This window comes from Meleagris gallopavo, chromosome 2, assembly GCF_905368555.1.
Source record: "Meleagris gallopavo chromosome 2, MGAL_WU_HG_1.1, whole genome shotgun sequence".
Classification (NCBI taxonomy): domain Eukaryota; kingdom Metazoa; phylum Chordata; class Aves; order Galliformes; family Phasianidae; genus Meleagris; species Meleagris gallopavo.
The window spans coordinates 18,146,971-18,163,997 of NC_139405.1; the positions used below are offsets into that span (position 1 = coordinate 18,146,971).

At 36.2% G+C, this 17,027-nt stretch overlaps 1 protein-coding gene across 3 annotated transcripts in view; it reads left to right on the forward strand.

The window, feature by feature from the left end:
• The window catches only part of RAB3GAP2 (RAB3 GTPase activating non-catalytic protein subunit 2), a 40,643-nt gene that overhangs the window by 15,361 nt on the left and 8,255 nt on the right, over positions 1-17,027 (forward strand). For 2 of the 3 annotated variants that reach the window (XM_085219202.1, XM_085219203.1), the window contains exons 9-26: positions 793-891; positions 1,842-1,990; positions 2,912-2,991; positions 3,103-3,192; positions 3,928-4,067; positions 5,041-5,257; positions 5,550-5,693; positions 5,926-6,008; positions 6,538-6,602; positions 6,968-7,058; positions 9,147-9,274; positions 10,058-10,271; positions 11,748-11,845; positions 12,829-12,934; positions 13,954-14,114; positions 15,493-15,709; positions 16,053-16,226; positions 16,353-16,459. In XM_085219202.1, the coding sequence (XP_085075328.1) occupies positions 793-891; positions 1,842-1,990; positions 2,912-2,991; positions 3,103-3,192; positions 3,928-4,067; positions 5,041-5,257; positions 5,550-5,693; positions 5,926-6,008; positions 6,538-6,602; positions 6,968-7,058; positions 9,147-9,274; positions 10,058-10,271; positions 11,748-11,845; positions 12,829-12,934; positions 13,954-14,114; positions 15,493-15,709; positions 16,053-16,226; positions 16,353-16,459 (2,363 nt within the window). The remainder of the gene's footprint in view (positions 1-792; positions 892-1,841; positions 1,991-2,911; positions 2,992-3,102; positions 3,193-3,927; positions 4,068-5,040; positions 5,258-5,549; positions 5,694-5,925; positions 6,009-6,537; positions 6,603-6,967; positions 7,059-9,146; positions 9,275-10,057; positions 10,272-11,747; positions 11,846-12,828; positions 12,935-13,953; positions 14,115-15,492; positions 15,710-16,052; positions 16,227-16,352; positions 16,460-17,027) is intronic. The other variant, XM_085219204.1, reaches the window with a different exon arrangement.

Below are 17,027 nucleotides of genomic sequence, written 5' to 3' on the forward strand. Positions count from 1 at the left end.
CACCTTGTCAAGGCCTTTTCTGTTTCTCATACTGCCCTGCTGGAGAATAGGCTGTGGTGTATGAGAACTTGAGAGAGGACACAACCAAGAGAGCTGACTGTTTCTCATACCATATGGTGTTGTGCCCAGTAGTAAAAGTTGGGGGAAAGGAGGAGGAAAGGAGGATGTTCAGAAGTAGTGTTAGTCTTCTGAAATGCCTTTTTTGTGTGTGTGTGACAAAACCCTGCCTTTTTGGAAGTGGCCAAACATCTGCCTGCTGGTAGGGAGAAGTGAATGAATTCCTTGTCTGACTCTATTTATGCATGCAGCTTTTGCTTCACCTATTAACTGCCTTTATCTCAAGTCATGCAGTTCTTTTCACCATCCCTGGTGGGGGAAGTGAGTGGCAGCTGTGTGGTGCTTAACCATGTTAACTCACATCATATTAAAGTAATTCTTTGGCTAATGAGTTGCCACATAAATATGCCTAGATCACAGAAATAAATTGTAGTAGCCTTCTGTAATTTGTATAGAATAGTAAACCATGCATAATTTGAAAACTCTGTAAATATGAAGTACAGTTGTGATGGATATTGTGAAATTCTATTCAGTTAATGGTGTTTTAATTTCATTAAGGAAAGTATTTCAAAATGCCATTTTACCTCAGCAGCTATTCAAATGTACATTAATTTAAAATTAAGTTATTCTTCAGATCCCATCAGTTTCTTCCTCCATTCTATTCCTTTGACTAAGTAGAGGGTTTTTTTTTGTTTTTTTTTTTTGTGTGTGTGTGTACTTATCAACATTTGTCAGCTGCAGCATCTGGCAATGAGAATGTTCAGCCACCACCTCTAGCTTATAAGAAGTGGGGTTTGCAGGACGTGGATACAATCGTGGACCATGCTAGTGTTGGTAAGCATTTTTGTGTACTTTCATATATTTGGCTTGAATGAAATTGAATGTTTTAGTGTTCAACTTGGGGTGAGAGCACTTACTAGTGGTTCTGTTTGGGTAGAAATAAGTGGGAGAAGACTGATGTAGTGAATAATCTGATTAACCGTCACCAGAAGTGTATTGTACTTCTGGTTGTTTGAGCATTCTCCTATCAATTTGAGGAGAGAGAAGGGGAGGCAGCTCTAGCTGTCTTGTCCTCTCATTTGGTAACAAACAACAAAGAGACTAGATAGATGCAGTTCTGTTTCTGACAGTTTAAAGCACCATCTGGAAGGCAAATTAAGACTGTTATTGGTATGCTCCAGCATATCAGGAAACTAAAACTTGGAATTGTACCTTTCCAAAAGAGACCAGCATACTTCTGTACTCTTAGAGTCTTAAACTCCTTAGGAATTTGCAGATGTATGGGAGACAGTAAACTTCATTACTATTCCATCTTTTCTTAAGAACATTAAGTTGGAAGAGTGCTCGGTAGACAAGTGAAGTGGATTTTGTTAACCATATATTTTTGCTGCTAGACTCTACAGTACTGATACTGCCCTTCAGCATGTGTCTCTACTAGTTCTGTAGTCATTAATGTTCGGGCAATACCTGGAAGCTCCACTTGTTTCATCATGTCAGATGGTTCCCATTTTTCATCACTGCAACAAGTTTTGCTCAGTTTTCTTTTTTTTTAATGAAATCTAGGAGACTTTGTCTTAGTTGTTTTGCTTAGAAGAGCAAATTGCTTTTTTAATTAACTAAAATACATGAGGTTTCTGCTCAATTCTTTGGAATTAGTGTGGTTAGGGCTACTCCTTTCCAAATGTTGTCTGATCAGCCAAGAAAAGAAGGCAGGGACATATTTAGACTTAATCATGTACTTTTGTTCTGAAAGTATAAAACACTCACTGTTATGTTTTTGGTAGGCATTATGACACTATCTCCTTTTGATCAAATGAAGACTGCCTCCAATATAGGTGGATATAATGCAGCTATAAAAAACAGCCCACCTGCTATGTCTCAGTATGTTACTGTTGGATCCAATCCCTTCACTGGTTTCTTTTTTGCCCTGGAGGTATGTACCTCAAAGCTGACTTGCTGAAATTGCTTGAATGATTAATTCTTGTCATCTCTGTATCAGTATTCTTATATTCACTTCATGCTGATGTTTCACCCTTTTCTTGACCTTCAGAAAATGGAATGATTTGGAAAGTAATGTCTACCAGTTTCTGTCACTGAAAAAATTAATTCCTTAGCTCAAAACGAATGTCACAGTCATTTGTTAACTTATTGCCAGTTAGGTACCTTGAGGTTTTATTTATTAATAATTAGATTGTGGTTGTGTTCACAAGTACCTTAAGCATTTTTGGAGGCCTTCAGTCTTTGGTTAAGCACAAACAGAACCACTACATATGGGAGAGAACTAACCATTCTTGCTTAATTATACCTATGATACATTTATGCTTCCTGATTTTTTTTTTTCACCTTGTATTGGAGGAAAAGAATGCCAGTGTACCTGTGTATGTCTTGTATATTCAGACTGCTAGCCTTATTGGGGTCAGAAGCTGGTTGAAAATGCTAGAATTGGAATTTTTATTACGTACTTACTTCTGCAATGTAATTATGACAAAACTGCTAAGATTTGTGTTCGCAAGGAAATCAAAGCCATACACCAGATAACTCTCTATAGTAAATCATACACAGGGTTTCTTTAACTTCTGTTGCAGACAAACATACTGAGCTGCCAGTGACTTGCAGGAGGATTTTTGAAATGGTAAAGAGATGTCAGAATGGCTTTGCTGGGGGCAGTGAATTAAAATTTTGCAGAGTGTTAAAGCTATGCTTTCTGAGCTGAAAGTCCATAAGAGGCCTGAAAAACTATTCTGCAGTTGAGTTCAGTGTAAGAACTATTTCTTGGCATTCTAAACATTATTCCTTCATTCCAGGGTAGGTCACAGCTATTTCTTGACTACCTAAACACTTTCCTTTCTTTCAGGGTAGCTCACAGCCGCTGTTGTCTCATGTTGCCTTAGCAGTTGCAAGTAAACTGACTTCAGCATTATTTCATGCTGCCAGGTAACAAAATAAAACACATTAAGTGATCTGTTTTAGTAGCTTCATAATAATTTGAGATTTTTTTTCCAAAACTGTTAGTATAATTCTCTTAATGCCTTTTTCTATTACAAGTGGCTGGCTTGGTTGGAAGAGCAAACATGAGGAAGAACCTGTCCAAAAACAGAAGCCGAAAGTTGAACCTGCAACTCCATTGGCAGTGAGGCAAGTTTGATATGCTGTCTCAACTGCTGTAAAGCTTTTGTGTTCTTAATTATTTAAATGGTTTTGAAAGGTATAACTGATGAGCCTGTGTGTTTTTCCCAATGTTAAACAGCGATAGTAGTTTGTAGATCACTTGTTTTAGGCTTTGTTCCATTTCAGTTTGTCATTCTGTGTAAATTACTCATCTTTTTCAACTATAAGTAGGTATACTCGTTGATATGAAACAACATCTTGCATAGTTCAATGTCAGTGTAAATATGTTAATATCACCTGAAATTTATCACTGATATACTTCAAAGAAACTGTGTGAGGTGCTTACTACTGATGGTAACTTAAAGCATCTCAGAAAAATTAGAAGGTACACCGATTCCTTGTAGGATGAGAAAAGAATGGGAAAAACAGGTTGTAATGTAATGTTTTCATGACAGATGATAAGAGACTAAATTTGGTTGATTTTCTTGTGTTTTTTTTTTTTCCTTGAGGTATGTTCAAGACTACTTGGAATTAAGTGAGCTTGTAAAGAAACCCACTGTTCTGAGATTCTTGTCTGACAGTAGGATATTAACAGACCTTCAAGTTAATTCTGCTTCTCTCACTAGACAGCACAAAAACCTTATCAATAGGTGTTAATTTTACCCAAATCTTTTTGATACCTTAATAAATAGCTAATCTATTACTGTTTAATATTTCTGAAGAAAGAAAAATGTATCTAGTGATTTTCTGTTTGATTTGTAGGTTTGGAATTCCTGATTCCCGTCGTCATGGTGAAAAAATATGTCTTTCTCCATGTAATACTTTGGCAGCAGTGACAGATGATTTTGGAAGAGTCATTTTACTGGATGTTACAAGAGGACTTGCAATTCGCATGTGGAAAGGTATGATATTGTATGTCAATATAGTAAACAGTGTTTCAGTGTAGTGTGGTTTCTTATTTTCAGACTTGCAATTCCAAGAGTTTTTCAGTAATCTAAGTTGCTCTTATTGTTTGAAGCTTATAGGTATGATATGGTGCTTTCTAATGTTCTTGGACCTATTTCTCGTAACTACTGAGAGCTTTGTATTATCTAGGTTGCAGTGCCAGAGTCTCAAGGTTGTTTTGGTTATCAGACATGTATTTACCAGCCCTTCTCTATTGTGGCTTTGAGTGAGGCTGTTGAAATGTGAAATAGTTTTTTGGATTTTTAAGCAAATAACACCCAGTGAGTTAAATATTATGTTTTCTCATTGATAGAGTTGTGAACACTTTGCAACCTTCTTAGTGTAATATATTTTGTTATATATTAGTATAATATATATTGTTATATATCTTGTTTTATACGCTCAAATTTTACTTGTGGTTTGGAATCCTCATTCATACTTGCTAAACCTATTGTACAATTTAATGAGGAGCATCTCTACTTTTTTATCAAGCAAGTTTGTAGTAGGAGAAAGTACTTGCATTACTCAGAATAAATGGACGTTTTTATTGGTTTACTAAAAATTTCATTTTAATAATTAAAATATATAAATGAAAACTTACATTCTACTTCATACACTAAGTTTTCTTCCCTAAATCTTTTCTGTTGTTTTGAAATTTAAGAAATATGGGCACTTACTGCAGATCTTCTGAGAAGCATTTCCATCACTGTAACGTTGAAAGTACAGACCTGATGGGTTTCATTTTCTTATGGCTTCTTCTAGAAGAACTTGTTCCCCCTGAAAGCACTGCAGCAGAGAGGAGTCCTGATGGGTTCTAAATGTATAGTCCAGTTTTTAACAGGAGTCTGGGTATTGGCCAGAGATGCACGGTTTAAATCTTGATCACATCTAAATTTCTGTACACTAAAGAATCTGTCTTTTCTTACAAAGGATACCGTGATGCAGAAGTTGGTTGGATACAGACTGTAGAAGACCTTCATGAGAGGGAGACTGAGAAGATTGATTATTCTCCATTTGGGAATGCACATTGTCCAAGCAGAGTGGCTCAGTTCCTTGTGATCTATGCTCCAAGGAGAGGAATTCTGGAAGTCTGGAGCACACAGCAAGGGCCTCGTGTTGGGGCCTTTAATGTGGGGAAGCATTGCAGGTAAGAAATTTTAGCATGTGGACATGCTTTCTGTGTTTTTGCAGCACATGGATATACCAGTGGCAGAAGTAGAAAGCACTGGCTGGCTCTTACTGTGTTACCTGCAGTGTTTATACTGAACATATCTTATTCTATAGAATGGGATTTTGTCATGCTTTATCACTATATAGTTTCTTGATTTAGCAGATGTTAAGCTTTTGCTTAACTGAACAAAAAATTTTTAAATGTGAACATCGAAGGATGCTGATTTTATTCTTTCCTATAAATGCCATGCTTTTTAAATTGTTTTTAGGCTGTTGTATCCTGGTTATAAAATAATGGGTTTAAACAACGTTACCAGTCAGGGATGGCAGCCCCAGACTTACCAGATATGTCTTGTTGATCCAGTTTCTGGAAGTGTGAAAACTGTCCATGTACCTTTTCATTTTGCATTGAGGTAAGGACTGTATTTGCTCTGTGTAACTAAACTTCAGTTGCTGTTTTTAGAAACTATTTATGGAGAGCCACTCTTGTGTTCCTTTTCAGTCTGAGTGATTCTCTGGTAATAGCCTCATTGGTTTGTATGCATTAACATAGTTATGTGGTGTTACCTTTAAGTAGCTTACATATAATTCAAGTAGAAAACTTCCATTTTATTAACACGTACAAATGAAATTATTTCTCTTCAGTGATAAAAAGAGTGAGCGAGCAAAAGATATGCATCTAGTGAAGAAGTTAAATGCTTTGCTCAAAGCTAAAACCTCAGATCTAGGTAGGTCCTCTTAAATAATTTCTTCAAGCTCTATGTTATGAGGTGGTTCTTCTGCTTGTTGTCCTGTAAGTGCAGAAACAGATGTTTTAATAACTGTGTGTGCTGTAAATTGTGATCCTGAAATGGCTTGTATTTTTTTCATAAACTACTGAAATACATTTATCTCATACAAGGATCCAGTATGAGTGTTATCTGCCCTTTAAATCTTGATTAAACTCTACTCTGAGTGCTTGCTTTTAACATGAGCCTTTTGCGACACGTTTTTGCTCTGTAATGGAGATCAGTGTTTCAATCTGTGTATTCTCCTTCCTTTAAAAAATATTATTTTCTTAGGAAAGATAGATTTGGAATAAGAGATGCCACTGAGCTGTTTCATTTTCACCAAGCTTATTTTTGGCAGCTTCTTAGTAGTATCTTAAATTCTATAGGATAAGCCAATGTGCATCGCAGCTGCAGTGTAAGTTGACTTACTTTCTTCATAATCCACTTCAAAAATAGGAATTAATGTAGTAATTTTCCTTGTTCACAGACTTGATTGAAGCTGAAGCAAAGGAATTAATACTTGATATTAAATACCCTGCTACAAAGAAACAGGTGAATATTTAATGCCAGTGTTCTTCAACATTAAAAAAAAAAAAAAGTTGTGTTATTAGTTTTGATAAATCTTTCTTGAATATTTTAAAATACCTCAGTTCTTCCTAGAGTTACTTGAAGCAAATCATGGAGCTGTTACTTTGACTTGTGACTTCCTGAAGGTATCTTTCACAGTAAAAGCTGAAATAATAAAAGCAGAGGAGGCCAGCAGACCTTGTTATAAGATCAGACTATGCCACAAGTGTATGTGAAGACCAAAAAAAAACCTGTAAATCATTGTCAAAGTTGTACTGTTGTTGGCTTACCTTATGTCTTAACAGTAAAGCGAAGAAAATGTTTATTTCTTTTGAATGTCTACTTAACAGGCTTTGGAAAGTATATTGACAAGTGAACGCGTGCCACTTTCATCTCTCACAAACATCACTCAGACGTTAATGGATAATTTAGAAAAACAGGGTAGGTGGATATTTATTTTGTAAATACAGTGAGGCACTTCCACCATATCTGCAGTGCTGTAGGACAATTTTAGAACTGCTCTGTTCCACAGAGAGGCCAAATTAGATCTGCTTAGATTGAGTGCTAGGTATCACAGAATGTTGCTTCTACACGTTTATTTTTTTCTGCACAGACAGCAGATAGCTTGCTAACAAGTATGCTTTGCTATACTTGCCATGTACCTAACAACTTGTGATTATATTTAAAAATAAAAATGAAGTGACTGGGCTGAGTGCTTGCATCCAGAAAAAAAATTTCCTTCCGAAAGAAGGCTTCACAGAATTTGCATAGAAAGTTTTCGCTTTTCTCTCTTTACTAGGAATGCAGTAAAGATATGGTATTTTGGATCTGTAAACTTTAATGTACTGGTGGCACAAAATCCTTATCACTGAGGATCTGAGCTCTGGCCAGATGCCTAGTATCTTCTCTTGGTAAACTTCACTGATGTTTTATTCCATGTTTTGCTGGAGGTCGATCTCCTGGAGTCCCAGGAATTGTCATTTTTCATTTAAAACAATCGAAACAGAACCCATCACCACAAAAAAAAAAAAAAAAAAAAAAAAAAAAAAAAGTTGCTGAAAGCCTGTGAAGTTTTTCTCTTTGAAATGATACACTTGGATCTTTCCGAGTGGAGAGAGCCTTCCTTGTGCTTGAGGTAACCCCCTTTGGGAAGCACAGCTGCATATATTGAGGTGAGGAATAAAGTGAAGAAACACGTGCATGCCTCTTCTTTTGCATTTTTCTGCTTTTATTTTCTGTGGATTCATTTCAGCTTGTTAGGTAGAGATGAGTTGAGAAATCCCCACAACTGCTGTATGGAAATTCTGAATAAATCATTTTTCAGTTACAATGGCTATGTCCCTTGTCCTGCCTTAGTGAAAGTATAGCAATGCATTTTTATAGTTTAAAGGATTTGAGGGAATTTTTTGTTTTGTTTTGTCCACCTGAAGTGGTGAGTAGAATGAGTTTCACATTCTATGCAGTTCTGTAAGAAGTCCTTAAAAAATACCGAAGGGAGGTTGACAGAACTGTATGATTACAGTGGTTCATTTCAGTGTGTATTTTTCTCATAATCTCTTATGGTCATATGTTACATTATTTCCTCACAGTCACAATGAAGAGCAAAGTTGGCTCATGTTCTAGCCTTCTGATTTCAAAAGAGTAGTATCCCATCTCCCATTTGTGGTTACTAGGTAAAAGATAACAAGAAACATGCCAGGCTGTGTAAATGTTGTGGCTGTGAAGAAGAGGTCCAAATCTGGCAAGCTTTGTGTGTTTTTCTTGTTTGTAGGATTTTGAACAGCAGTGTGGCAATAGTGTTTAAGCTTCTTGAGGAGAAAATCATGTTTAGACCTTCTTCTAGATGAAGGTGATATGTTCAGAGATACCTTCTGTACAGAAACATCTTATTAGGATCTGTGTTAAATGTTTTCTTTTTCAACAGATAAGTTTTTTTTCCATGCTGTGTGGATGTTAGCTGCAAGTATTCTGATTGCTTTAATGACATTCAAAGTTCAGAAACAATGAGATATCTTAGATTTCCACGACTTAAGAAGATGAAAGAAATAAAAAGGCACTGTCTTGAAGAGATTAAAATGATTTATTATCTTTGAATATCAAACTCTCTTCTGATGTAAGGGATGTGCTATGTTAAAATATTGGCAGGACAAATACAAGATTACAGTTTGATGTTTAGGTTTTGATTAAAAAAAAAAGAATTTGAGACTTAGCATCTTTCATTTTTTGGCAGTTTGTGGTTTGACTCAAATCAGGAAAAGGCAATTTTCTGTTTGCTCAGTTCCACTTTATCGATCCCTTCATTTTAAAAATGAGCCTGATATCTTTCTCTTTAATACTTATCATAAAAATAACTCTTGTTTTATTCTGCTATGAGCTAAACAAAACCATTGCAAGCAGCACTGCATCAAAAAATTATGGTGAGATATAAGCCCTTCGGTGTAATTCCCATAAGCAGGACTTCAGTGCAGTTGTAAAGTGTGTCAGGCCATATATTCAAATTAATATACAGATATTTTTTTTCTTCTTCAGAGCTCGAGTGTGTGGATGAAGGTTTACTGCAGTTCTGTGCAAACAAGCTGAAGCTGTTACATCTCTACGAAATAGTGAGCAAGCTGAATTCCCAAAGCATACAGGAAGACACTATGCCTTCAGATAATGTGAGTAAATTCAAAGTTCAGTTATCATGTAGAATTGAGTGATGATTTGAGAATGAAAATATGTTTTTAGGATTTTTGAAAATAAGTAGATAAATGAGTTATCCACTTTTGTAGGCTGAAGTTTGTAATGAAGTACTTGTTGTACTTCTGTTTTATCTATTTGCTGTACAAATTCTTAGTAAGTGATATACCTAACAGTCTTTGGTAGTCAAGGATAGTTGAAAGAGAAGTGAAAATAAAATCAGGATCCCCTGATTTCAGCTCTTTATACTGAGTACATATTGTATTCTTAACTTTAGTCTTGCAGAGGTATTCTAGAACTGATAGAAATCACAAGTCCTGATACTTGCTTAAGTGAGTTTCTAGGTATTTCAGTAGAATTCTGTGATCAGCATCATAATTTGGCTTATTTTTGTTATCATTTAAAATAAAGCTTGCATGTTTCTAGGAATTATACAGAGGGGTGATTAGTCATTCATCAGCAAATGTGCCTGTATATCATTACCAGGATCTAAACATAATTGCCTATTGAATTAGCTTAAATATGAAGTTAGCTAAGGTCTTTTAGCCAATATGAATAACTGAATTTGTGATTATTCAATAATTTTAATCTTTTAAGGCATTCTTGATGTCAGAAATATTTTGACTTTTCTGATTTGTTGTTGTTTGGTTGTGTTGTTGGTTTTTTTTTTTTTGTTTTTTTTTTTTTAAGTTGGTAACATGCTTTTGTAGAACATTGCATTAGTCTTGTGATATGGGATTTTTGGGGTTTTTGCTTTCAAGGACTTGGCTAAACTGCTTCGGCTGGAGGAAAAAGATTTTCATAGGCTCCAAACATTGCTGGAAAAGTACAAGAAAGAAAATGCCCAAACTGCTGTTCAGTTTGCTGATGAGAAGGATGATGTATTGTCTGTGAAAATGTTCTTGGAGTATTTAGAATGTGAAAAGGATGCAATTAATGTAAAAAATATGGAAGACAACGAATGTGTGACTTTAGGTAAGAGCTACTGAACTGTTTGTCAGAATACCTTTAAGACTAATTATATCCTAAGATGCTATAAATAGATATTTTAGCCTTAACCTGGTGGCCTGTAACAAGCTGGCCTACATCAATAAGTTTCTCACAGTAATAGCTCCAGACTCCTAACTTTAGGCATGGAACAAGTCTTTCTGTCTAGAAGGATACTGATGCAATTTAAGTACATATGTGGATATCTTTACCCTAAAGCAGTGTTACCGCTCTCCATTTATCTGTTAACTGCACTTAGTTGGACGCTCGTACCTTATAAAGTATTTCATGTCCTTGTTTGGTCACTGCATCTCAAAAGTTCAGTTAATGAGGACCTCAGAGATGGGAGCTGGCCGAAAGCAGTACAGAACTGTTAATTTTAGGGAACCGGGGAGGTTTTTGGCAATGTTGATCTGAAATTTCAGTGATGCAGTTCCTGAACATGGCTGGGCTGTATATTGGCTTATGGGTTGGGATTACTGTCTGAATTCACTTTTAGTTTGCAAATTTGTTCAGAGCTGGCCTTCAGGGGCTCTTGGTAAATAACTGTCTCCAAGGCTCTGTCTTTCTACATTACTTCTTTTCTGGGGAATCATAGAATTGAGGAAAGGCTTGGGTTGGAAGGGACCTCAAGGGTCATCAAGTTCCAACATTGGAACACCTGCCAGAAGGAGGGCCACCAACTTCCAGAATTCCTGGTGCAAGAATGGAATTCTGTGCACAGGTGTTATGTGGTCCCCTGCTTCTTTTGGCCTTAGTTGTCAGACTTGCAGGAAAACTGGAATAGAAAAGTTAGGCAGACGAGCTTGGCTTTTATCTGTATGATGATAAAGACTGTTTCTAAGCAACCTTAAACCTACTTAAGTGAATTTGCATTTTCTCTACTGTTACGGTTTATTTAGGCTTAAGAACTGGGATAGAAGTTCTTCTCCCCACTCCTTTGAATGAAGATTATCAGTAGGATATTCAGCACTAAGTAAAACAAAAATAATTGAAATATGAATGTTGTGCTGAGGAATTTATACCCATAGCTTTTCTAGTACTGAAAGTGAATTATCCAATTGATTTGTTCTGGATTTGTTTTGGTTTTTTAATTGGTTGAAGTATCTCTGGTTTTCTGTACAAGATGCAGCGTGCTGCCATTCAGGTAGGGGTTACTTAGCAGATAAACTTGTCCATCACTTCAAGCCATTCTTTGAATTGAAATAAATGCATAATCCAGGCAGTATAATAACCTTAGTTTTATTATAAATCCATTTGTGTATACTATAGTGTGGTTGGAATGTTTACATCCTTTGTAATGAACCACCTTCTCCACTAAGTGTCTGAGTATCCTGCTTAATGTTTAGTAGTCCTCTATTTTCAGTCAGGGGGACCTGATCAGCAAGTAGTATTTCCTATAATTCTAAGGAAGAGGTGATGTCTCTAGATATCATTCATCATGTTGACGGAATTTTACTTCAGGCAGCTTTTTCTTCTGGAAGTGTTTGTGTGGAGAGAGTTCTACAGAGGAAATGTGTCGTGCGTTGGAATCAGCAGGTTTTAGCCCTCAAATCTTGTTGGTAAGGTATTCATTACACATTTTAAAATTTTCTGGTTTTGAAAACAAAATGCTGAATTGGAAATTGTGTTTTATTTTTGGACTGTCTTTTCCATGTCCTCATACTCAGCTTTTAGGTGCTAAGCTTAAATAGAAGCAACTTAAAAGATGCCGAAGGGGGAAAAAAAAAAAGAAAAAGTGTGAGAATGTCTGGAGGCCTACAAATGTTCTTTTAGAATTTTGCTTAAGATTTATTTTACAAAGGGAGGCAATAATAAAGTTAAGTAGTTAACTGCAGTTACAGAGACACTTTTTACAAATTCCTTGTTGCAAGCAAAGAATTAAAAAAGAAAAAGAAATCCAAGTAAATCTGTCAGAATCACTAGCGCTGTTGAGACAGTCATTTTTCTTTCATCTGCATGTAATATTATTGTTTCTACTGCTTTTCTAATACTTCCTGATGACTGAAATACATATTTAAATATTAGCTAGCTCTGTTGAGATTTTCAGCTGTAATATTAAGTAGTAATTTTTACCAAGTTAAGATTGCTCATATACTTGTGTGACCTGTCTGTGCCTTTAGAAGAGTATTTTCCAATGTATCTAATTGAAAGATACTGATTGTATTGATAGAATCGTAGAATGGCCTGGGTTGAAAAGGACCACAGTGATCACGTAGTTTCAACTCCCTGCTATGTGCAGGGTCACCAACCACCACACCAGGCTGCCCAGAGCCACATCCAGCCTGGCCTTGAAGGCCTCCAGGGATGGGGCATCCACAACCTCCTTGGGCAACCTGTTCCAGTGCGTCACCACCCTCTATGTGGAAAAACTTCCTCCTAATATCTAACCTAAACCTTCCCTGTAATTGTATTGTTTCCTTTACAGTCTGTAAGATACTGATTTGCTCAGTATGCAGAACTTGCACAAGAAAGTGTTTGCATTGGGTATATTGTGGTATCAAAAAGCTTTGTTGTGTTGTTTAAATTTTGTTTCTTTTTCTAGTCACTCCTTCTGAATTTATGGCTTTCCAGAGAGAAAGATATCCTTGAGAAACCAGACTCTACTAGTTGCCTTCATACTATGCTGTCACTTCTGAGCAAAATGAAAGGTGAAATGTGCATTTAGAACTTTTAAGCACAACTAATGCCAATTAGTTTCAAATTGTCAGTAACTTGAGTCTACATCATTTTGAGGAGGTTTTCCTCCTCTTGAAAAAAATCTAACAGGATTCAGTGTTGCATGCTGACAAATTCTGTAGCAACTACCTCAAAAATATAGTTGAAGTCTGAGGACTGTTACATTTAAAGGCATGCTTCGTGCCTTGCAGTTTCACTCAGCTCTAAGTGGATGCAGCTACTATTTGGCATCAGAAAGTGGCTGTTCTGATACTTTTCCTCTTTTTCTGCAGTGTATGGATGTGCCCCTCCTGTGCTGCTGGGTGCTCAGAAATCCTTTGAGTTCCATTAACTTGTGCTGAGACCAACACTGTTGTTATTCTAGATGCATTTGTTCATTGAACATCTCTGTAGTTTGAGGGGTGATCTGTAAGGTCAACTTTCCATTATTTTGGATAAGTTGTGTAATAAAAAATTACTGATTCTCCTAGCTCATTGAGAGCTGCTATGGGTATGTTAGTGTCAGGGTCCCTTATGTCCAGTTCACTATAGGACATCATTGAAACTGGAAGCATGAATAAGTTATTGCTGCTGTCTGAACAATTTATTTCTGCTAAACATGAAGAGAATGAGATTGAGCACACTGAGTGCATGGGGTATCATAAAATCACATGGCAGCTAGTTGTGTTGTGAAGCGTTGTATTATAATATTCCTTAAGTCTAGTAGGTGCAGCAGGATTTACTCCTGGTGATTTAACCTGTTGCCTGCTTTCTACGAGTTAATCTTGGAGGAGGAATTCACATTCTGCTTTTTTTTTAATAATTAGAGTTGTAATCTAAGAAATGTTGTTACACATCTTTAAAAAAAAAAAAAAAAAAGTAATTTAGAGTAATTGGAAATTGCTCCTAATGCATGGTATATCAATAAGTGCTGTTTTCAGGGTTACTGCTTTTATTAATTCTAACACCTCATGACCCAAAGTGAGTTTTCTTGCTCTTCTGGTCTCCACAGTTGCTATTGATGAGTCCTGGGACACTCAGTCTGTTTCTCCCTGGTGGCAGCAAATGCGAACAGCTTGTATTCAGTCTGAAAACAATGCAGCTGCCTTACTATCTGCTTACGTTGGACATTCAGTTACCGCACAGATAATTGACAGTGTGACAGAGAAGAAGGTCAGTCATCGTGTACTTCTCCCTTCAGTTGTGTTCACTGTGTCAATTTCATGCAAATTGCTGTCTTTGTCATAGAGTAACACCTACAGCGTTCACTTAGCATTCTAACATGGGGACAGGCATTCCCTCCTGCAAGCCTGAAAATCAGCATTTGTATTTGAATAGTACTATGCTGAGGTAAATGAATGATATATCAGAAGTGTTTGCTATGCATACTATATGGAACTGTACTGCCAATTTTTCTCTCGCTGTCAAATAATACTGACAAATCCTGTGCAGTTTTCAGACAAATTTAAGAAGCTCGCAGTAGCATTTTTAAGATACTGCTGAATTTTCTTAGCCTTTACATTATTACACCTCCTTTAAGGTGTGAGGTGTTTTTTTTTTTTTTTTTTTTTTTTTTGCAGCAAGGATCTGTGTTCACAGACTTGTTATTATCATTATGAAACTGCATAGAGCATTGCCATTCAAAATGGAAGAAGTATTTTCATTCTTAAGTAGCACTAAACGTGTGAGTTTTACTGCTTGTCTTGAAAGATCAGATAGAGTTCAGGTGACATTTAAACTCGTAAATAGGTTGCTTTATAGGTTGTACTTAGGTTGCTGGGAAGTGTTGTAGTAATTCTCCCTTCACCTTAACTAATCCAATTCTGTATATTAAAATTTCCAGTGTTGCCCAAATAGGAACACTGGTATGTTTGCAACATATTATGCTTTACCCAGACACTCTCTGCTTTGCTGCCTTTTCTACTATTCTGCTCTTGAAAGAAACAGTCATAGAACTTCCCTTCCACACAACCATTTATCTTCTATTCCTTTTTTTCTACCATGCTTTGGCTTACAGCCTCAAACTGCTAATGACCAGGCATCTGAGAAACTGTAGAGTTTGTTGTTGTAGTGCAAAAAGCTAAAAGTGGGATCTGCACCCTACTGGAAAAATTCCTGGTGTTCCTATTAGAGTATTTGCTGATTCACATGAGAATATCAAAATAGTGCACAGAACTCTGATACTTATGTATCAGAAATATTTCATATGGTGGGAATGAAATATTGTGTGTGCATTGGAGGACTTTGAATCTCGTCAAAAAGATTTAATTCATTTTTCAACCAAATACGAAGTTTAAATAGGACAATAAGATGACCTTTCAGTATTTTTATTTCTCCATGCTTTTATTTAAGAATCTGTGTGTCTTGTGAGCAGTGTGGGATGTTAACTTACCTTTCCATAATAGTTAATCTATGTATCTTGAGCCTTATATATTTTTTAAATAGAGTATCTCATGAGATACAGCTTTCAATTTTAATATTGTGCATTTTCTTAAAGAGATCTGTGCTACTTAAAGTGGACAGACATGAAACAGTTAATATGTTGTGTTAGTTTTCCCAAATAGTTGTAGGTTCAGACACGGAATCCTGGGAAGCACTTTCCCTTGATGCTGAATATTGGAAGCTTCTGCTGAAACAGTTAGAGGACTGTCTGATACTTCAGACACTACTGCACAGCAAAGTGAGCAAGAAGACAATAAGAGTTTCATCTCTACAGAGTGAGCCTTTGGGTAGGCTTTCTGTAAAGAAATTGCTGGAAGGTGGAAAAGGTATGTTTTTTCTCTTGGAAGGATGATTGATTGTCTTTGTAATGCAGTTCTGAGCCTTCCTTACCTACTTCATGAAATAGGCTACACTGGAAATTGTTCTGCTGTTTACTTTTCTTAGCTTAAAAACAAAGCAAACCACGTATCAAAGTGATTCAAGGTATTACCATAAAGACTACATTGTAAACTTAAGTCAGTTGGTTAATACATTTTTGATTGGCAACATAATTTAATATAATTAATGATATTAGTTAATAGCATTTCTTTTCTTCAGTTTTGAACTTTAAATCTTCTGGGATGTAAGCTGACTGTATTTCAAGACTTCTTTGTTGTTTTACTGTTCCAGGAGGTATTGCTGACACTGTAGCAAAGTGGGTTTTTAAGCAAGGCTTCAATCCTCTTATACTGAATTTGGCACAGCAAAGGAACAACACAGATAATACTGAAGAATCTGAAGAAATGCATACAAATATCTTTCTTGAGGAACCAGAAATAGATGAAGACTTGGAAACAATCCTAGGTAAGAAAATAACGTTTTTTTTTAAATTTTGTCTCCTTTCAGAGATGCCTTTGTTACTGTTGTGAAATAGCAGAAATTATGAGAAGAGACCTATCTTTTAATTTCTGATATTTTTCTTTTTCTTAGAGCTGCTGCAACTTGCATATCAGCAGTTTCCATGCAGTCTTGAAGTGGATGTGCTCCATGCACACTGCTGTTGGGAGTATGTAGTGCAATGGAATAAGGATCCAGAGGTAAAAGAACTTCATTTGCAGGGAGCAGTGGTTAAGAACAACTCTCTAGAAGCACTTCCACAAGTTTTAGTTCATAAAATTCTTCAGAAGACACTATTTGATAGCATGCTGGTTACAATTTTTCTGCTGTAAAGGAAAAGTGTAAATTGAATTGAGTTCAAGGGTTGAGTGGTACCACACAAAGACAGTGTGCTTCTAAACTGTCAAATTGTCAGGTGTTTGAAATAAGTAGTGTGAAGTGTTCCATCAGTATTTTGTAGTGCAAAAAAAAATCATTACTGCATAGGAGTGATGAAGCTTTAGCCTATTCTGTATGTCCTAAAATAGATCATAGAATGCTTTTTAGACAGGAACCCATTCTGTTTAAAGAGGGAAGAGAATTCTTGAATGATCTAAGATTTTTTCTTCATTTTTGCCTCTGTTGGGGATAGTTGTCTTAGGGGAAAAAAAAAGCAAACATGGAATTTGCTGTTTTCCATGGCTTTCCTCTAGCAAATGGAGACTGTTGTCCCAAGTTGTAATGCTATCAGAATTTTTGGATGATACGAAAAATGCAGTCAGCACTGCT